This window comes from Ostrea edulis, chromosome 5, assembly GCF_947568905.1.
Source record: "Ostrea edulis chromosome 5, xbOstEdul1.1, whole genome shotgun sequence".
Taxonomy (NCBI): domain Eukaryota; kingdom Metazoa; phylum Mollusca; class Bivalvia; order Ostreida; family Ostreidae; genus Ostrea; species Ostrea edulis.
In genome coordinates, this window is record NC_079168.1 from 61,215,037 (window position 1) to 61,221,263 (window position 6,227).

The 6,227-nt window shown below is 37.2% G+C and overlaps 1 protein-coding gene across 9 annotated transcripts in view; it reads left to right on the forward strand.

The window, feature by feature from the left end:
* Nucleotides 1-2,003, forward strand: part of LOC125649735 (E3 ubiquitin-protein ligase HECTD1-like) — a 99,395-nt gene extending 97,392 nt beyond the window's left edge. For all 9 annotated transcript variants that reach the window (XM_056165008.1, XM_056165010.1, XM_056165012.1 and 6 more), the window contains exons 39-40: nucleotides 734-884; nucleotides 1,104-2,003. In XM_056165008.1, the coding sequence (XP_056020983.1) occupies nucleotides 734-884; nucleotides 1,104-1,383 (431 nt within the window). In that variant the 3' untranslated portion in view covers nucleotides 1,384-2,003. The remainder of the gene's footprint in view (nucleotides 1-733; nucleotides 885-1,103) is intronic.
* The last annotated feature ends 4,224 nt before the right edge of the window (nucleotides 2,004-6,227 follow it).

The following is a 6,227-nucleotide window of genomic DNA, read 5'->3' on the forward strand; positions in this document are numbered from 1 at the left end:
GCAATAGTACTATCATTCTATGTAGAATACAATAATAAACATCAAAACATTTTCATAGTTTTAATATGAGTTGAAATAAATGCATGTAAGATGCATATTCTATTGTAATTTTCACCTGCACCATTTATGTAGGGGGGGGGGGGGTAACTACAGTGATCATAGCGCCATAGTAAACCTGAAAACCAATATTGATACTTTCAGGAAAAATTCCTCCTAACATATGTTAAAACATATTTAAAAATAAAAAAAATTTAATGGTTATTTATTCCTCAGGGGGTGAAATTATGTCTGCTTTGGTGAATAATTGCCTTCTAAAAATTGCGAAATTGCTCATAAGCAGCCCTGCTTCTACTTCATATGAAAATAAATGGACATATTAATACAAATTTTATATCATTTAAGGCTTCAACTTCAATTTCATATAAAATTTGTATCCCTTACCCCTTTTGTATCATTTTTAAACATTGCCTCAAATACCTGTATCATTTATTACGGAAAGTCAACAAGAGGGGTTACTATGACAACCGTAGCGTCACAATTTCCGTGAAAACCATATATGATACTTTCATAATGAGTTGCAGATACTGTCAACTACAAAATATGTAAAAATAAAAAAAGTTCATAGATTCATTAATTTTCAATGACCCATGCAATCACTACCTTAAGATTGATTGTTTATATGTAAATCAATTAATCAAGATCATTATGGTGACTAACCTTTTGATCACAATAGATGGTTTTAACCAAGTCTTCCCCATGGAGAAGCTTCACACATTCAGTCCTGATGAACTGGTGACCAAGCTTTGTGGGGACCAGTTTCCCAACTGGACTCGGGATGATATTCTTAATTACACTGAGCCCAAACAAGGCTACTCTAAAGAAAGGTAAGTGTCCTCTAAATTGATATACATCAGCTTGTGTGTTCACAATGTCATACCTGAATGCTTATGGACATCAAAAACAGAGGTACAGGTATTTCTGAGGAAGAAAAAAATCATCTGTGTCAAACTTTGCAGCATCAGGCTTTACAGAAACTGTAAAGTTTCTAATAATTCAGTTTCAGCTGAGAAGAGATTCTGAGTAGTGTTGATTTGTTTTTGTAGCCCTGGTTTCCAGAGGTTTGTATCAGTCCTTTGTGAGCTGAATGCTGACGAAAGGAAGGCCTTTATTCAGTTTGTGACGGGATGTTCGTCACTTCCACCAGGAGGTCTGGCCAATCTCCACCCACGACTCTCTGTGGCTCGTAAAAATGAGAACGAGACCAGCTATCCTTCAGTGAACACATGTTACCACTACCTAAAGCTGCCAGAGTACTCCAGTGAGGAGGTGCTGAGAGACAGACTGCTAACTGCTACACGAGAGAAACAGTTCCACTTTAATTGATGTGATATACTTTTGTGTAGTGATCAATGTGAAACATGTACAGGTGGCTTAACTATAGTCAACACTGACTGCCATATTTATAGTGTGTATCCAGGGGTGAACTTGGCACTAGTGAATTATTTATCCACAAATACTGATGTGACATATTTTCTTGTTCTGTAATGATTTTGCACAGTGCAATGATATCAATGTTTTGTTCAGTGATAATCCTGTCTTTCTTAACAGTGCATCATGATAAAAATTTAACAACTTGACAATGGGTATACATCCTGTGGATTGTTCACCATGGAAACTGTGATTCATTTTGTAAAAGATTTTGTTCGTCCACATGCTTTGAAAAGAGCTTTTGTGTTTTAGCTGTTTCATTACTGTAGAATTCATTGAATTTTTTACCAAGTTTTAACCGAGAGCAATAGAGGATGTTAGAAATGAGCTATGAACCATTGTAATGTATGTCTTGTGTTAAGATTTATATGCGATATGTATGTTCATCATTTGATAGTGTCAAAATAGATTGTTGTGTGGGATCGTTAATAATTAAGGGTGTTGTAATTATTTTCCACTTGATACTGGTCAATTTGTCGTTGCAAACTTTTAATAAAGCAAACAAATTTTGTTAATTTGAGGTTGCTCTTTTTGTCGCTTAAAATTACCAAATGACTGTATTCATTCATTCATTCGCTCAAACCACAATGGAAGTGGTACACAAGGTACAATACAGAAATTTCATGTATCAATACAAGTAACATGGACCAGACAAATTTCCACTGAACTTTGTTTCAAAACTTGTATCACAGCACACTCATGAACCAATGCTCACCCTCTTGCACACCCATGAAATTACATGCACTCATTACTACACACCCTTAAACCTACATACACACTCATTACTACACACCCATAAACCAACATATACTAGCTATTTACTGCACACACACATGTTCATGTCACTACATTCTCTCTATCTCCATAGTGAGACGATCATGGAATCACATTTCCAAACAACTTGTAGAAACTGCAGTACAGGGTGTTTTAGAAAAGATGCAACCCTTTCTTCTGCATGTGGAATATATTTCAGTAGTCCAGAATGGACTATTTTGTATCAATTGATATCATTGAGTTCCTTTAAAAAATAATCTTTTGAAAAGTTCATATTTATATAACATACTATGCGTCGGTATATGAACAAGAGGCCCATGGGCCACATCGCTCACCTGAGTCACTTTGGCCCATATCTGAAGACTTTCCATATATATTTGCATGTAAAACCTTAGTCCCTATTATGGCCCAAACTACCCTTTGCAAACTTGAATCTACACCCCGGGGGCCATGATTTGAACAAACTTGAATCTTCACTATGTCAGAAAGTTTTTTTGTAAATATCAGCTTTTCTGACTCAGTGGTTATTGAGAAAAAGATTTTAACTATATATTTGTATGTAAAACTTTGATCCCCTATTGTGGCCCCATCCAACCCCCGGAGCCCATGATTTGAACAAACTTGAATCTGCATTATGTCAGGAAGCTTTCATGTAAATCTCAGCTTTTCTGGCTTAGTGGTTTTTGAGAAGAAGATTTTTAAAGTTTTTCCCTATATATTTGTGTGCAAAACTTTGATTCCCCCTTGGGGCCCCATCCTATCCCCGGGGGCCATGATTTGAACAAACTTGAATCTGCACTATGTCAGAAAGTTTTCATGTAAAAATCAGCTTTACTGGCTCAGTGGTTCTTGAGAAGAAGATTTTTAAAGATTTTTCCTATATATTTGTATGTAAAACTTTGATCCCCTATTGTGGCCCCATTCAACCCCCGGGGGACATGATTTGAACAAACTTGAATCTGCATTATGTCAGGAAGCTTTCATGTAAATCTCAGCTTTTCTGGCTTAGTGGTTCTTGAGAAGAAGATTTTTAAAGTTTTTCCCTATATATTTGTGTGCAAAACTTTGATCCCCCTTTGGTGCCCCATCCTATCCCCGGGGGCCATGATTTGAACAAACTTGAATCTGCACTATGTCAGAAAGTTTTCATGTAAATATCAGCTTTTCTGGCTCAGTGGTTCTTGAGAAGAAGATTTTTAAAGATTTTTCCTATATATTTGTATGTAAAACTTTGATCCCCCCTTGGTGCCCCATCCTACCCCCGGGGGCCATGATTTGAACAAACTTGAATCTGCACTATGTCAGAAAGTTTTCATGTAAAAATCAGTTTTTCTGGCTCAGTGGTTCTTGAGAAAAAGATTTTTCCTATATATTTGTATGTAAAACTTTGATCCCCTATTGTGGCCCCATTCAACCCCCGGGGGACATGATTTGAACAAACTTGAATCTGCATTATGTCAGGAAGCTTTCTTGTAAATCTCAGCTTTTCTGGCTTAGTGGTTCTTGAGAAGAAGATTTTTAAAGTTTTTCCCTATATATTTGTGTGCAAAACTTTGATCCCCCCTTGGGGCCCCATCCTATCCCCGGGGGCCATGATTTGAACAAACTTGAATCTGCACTATGTCAGAAAGTTTTCATGTAAAAATCAGCTTTTCTGGCTCAGTGGTTCTTGAGAAGAAGATTTTTAAATGACCCCACCCTATTTTTGCATTTTTGTGATTATCTCCCCTTTGAAAGGGACATGGCCCTTCATTTGAACAAACTTGAAAGCCCTTCACCCAAGGATGCTTTTGGCCAAGTTAGGTTGAAATTGGCCCAGTGGTTCTGGAGAAGAAGTCGAAAATGTGAAAAGTTTACGGACAGACGGACGCCGGACAAAATGTGATCAGAATAGCTCACTTGAACCTTCGGTTCAGGTGAGCTAACAAGAGGCCCATGGGCCACATCGCTCACCTGAGTCACCTTGGTCCATATCAGAAGATTTTCCATATCTATTTGCATGTAAAACCGTAGTCCCTATTATGGCCCCAAACCTACCCCTGGAGGCCATGGTTTTTGCAAACTTGAATCTACACTATGTCAGAAAGCTTTCATGTAAATATGAACTTCTTTGGCCCAATGGTTCTTGAGAAGAAGATTTTAAAAGATTTTCCCTATATATTTGTATGTAAAACTTTGATCCCCTATTGTGGCCCCATCCTACCCCAGGGGGGCATAATTTCAACAAACCTGAATCTGCACTATATCAGAAAGCTTTCATATAAATTTCAGCTTTTCAGGCTTAGTGGTTCTGGGAAGAAGATTTTTAAAGATTTTTCCTATATATTTGTATGTAAAACTTTGATCCCCTATTGTGGCCCCATCCGACCCCCGGGGGCCATGATCTTAGCAATTTATAATCTGCACTATATCAGGAAGCTTTCATATAAATCTCAGCTTTTCTGGCTCAGTGGTTCTTGAGAAGAAGATTTTAAAAGATTTTTCCTATAAATTTGTATGTAAAACTTTGATGCCCCCCTTGAGGCCCCATTTAATCCCCGGGGTCCATGATTTTAACGAACTTGAATCTGCACTATATAAAAAAAAAACTTTGACCCCCTATTGTGGCCCCATCCGACCCCCGGGGGCCATGATTTTAACAATTTAGAATCTGCATTATATAAGGAAGCTTTCATATAGATCTCAGTTTTTCTGGCTCAGTGGTTCTTGAGAAGAAGATTTTTAAAGATTTTCCCTATATATTTGTATGTAAAACTTTGATCCCCTATTGTGGCCCCATCCGACCCCCGGGGGCCATGATTTTAACAATTTAGAATCTGCACTACCTAATAAAGCTTATCTATAAATTTCATCTTTTCTGCCCCAGTGGTTCTTGAGAAGAAGATTTTTTAATGACCCTACCCTATTTTTACCTTTTCTTGATTATCTCCCCTTGGAAGGTGGCCTGGCCCTTTATTTTAACAATTTAGAATTCCCTTTACCTAAGGATGTTTTGTGCCAACTTTGGTTAAAATTGGCCCAGTGGTTGTTGAGAAGAAGTTGAAAATGTGAAAAGTTTACAGACGGACAGACAGACGGACGGACGGACGCCGGAATACGGGTGATCAGAAAAGCTCACTTGAGCTTTCAGCTCAGGTGAGCTAAAAACCTGAATTTTGAATTTTCAGCACATTTGTCATCATCGGATACCCACGGCTGATCTTGTCTTCTGCTCGTGATGAAGAGATGAGCCGTGGGTATCCGACGATGCACATTTGTTGAAATTACTCATTTCTTCTTTATTAGGTCACCTGAGTTTACTATTGCAATTGATTGTCATGCATCATGCATTTACAAATGAACATTTTTAACTTCTTCTAGTAGAGGTTCTGAGCCCATGGTGGGGCCAAACTTCGTAAATAGTATTTAAAGTAAGTTTGCTGATACTGTATAAAATCTAGATGCATACTGCCATACTTAGGAATAGCAGAAAAGGATGTACAAATCAAAGTACTGAAAAGCGCTAAGCTGAATTTATGAATTCTATCTGTAATGTTAATGAGCAGGAACAACAGTAAAAAAAAAAGTTCATGCATTATTCTTTATTTTCGCACAACAAAATAATACATTTTCTGTAAGGGAATAATAAATATAAAATATGGATTGGAAACAATGTCCTGAAACTTTTCAAGATGGTGAAATATAAACTTTGATGTTGTTAAGGAGGTATGCTACACCAGGGAAATTTGATGTGGATGAAAAGTGGACGATATGTACAACAATATTTTGAAGTTGAAAATTTTCAAATTTACTTTTTTGTCAAAAAATGCCGTTTTAGTAGAAAGTAATCTGGAAAAAAATTAAAACCCCTGCTGGACTCGAACCTACGACCTACAGTTCAGCAGTCGGCTACTCGGCTAGGTATTGAAATTGAAAAGGAAAAGTCAAATATTGCTGACATCGATTTTTTCATCCATGTTTTTACA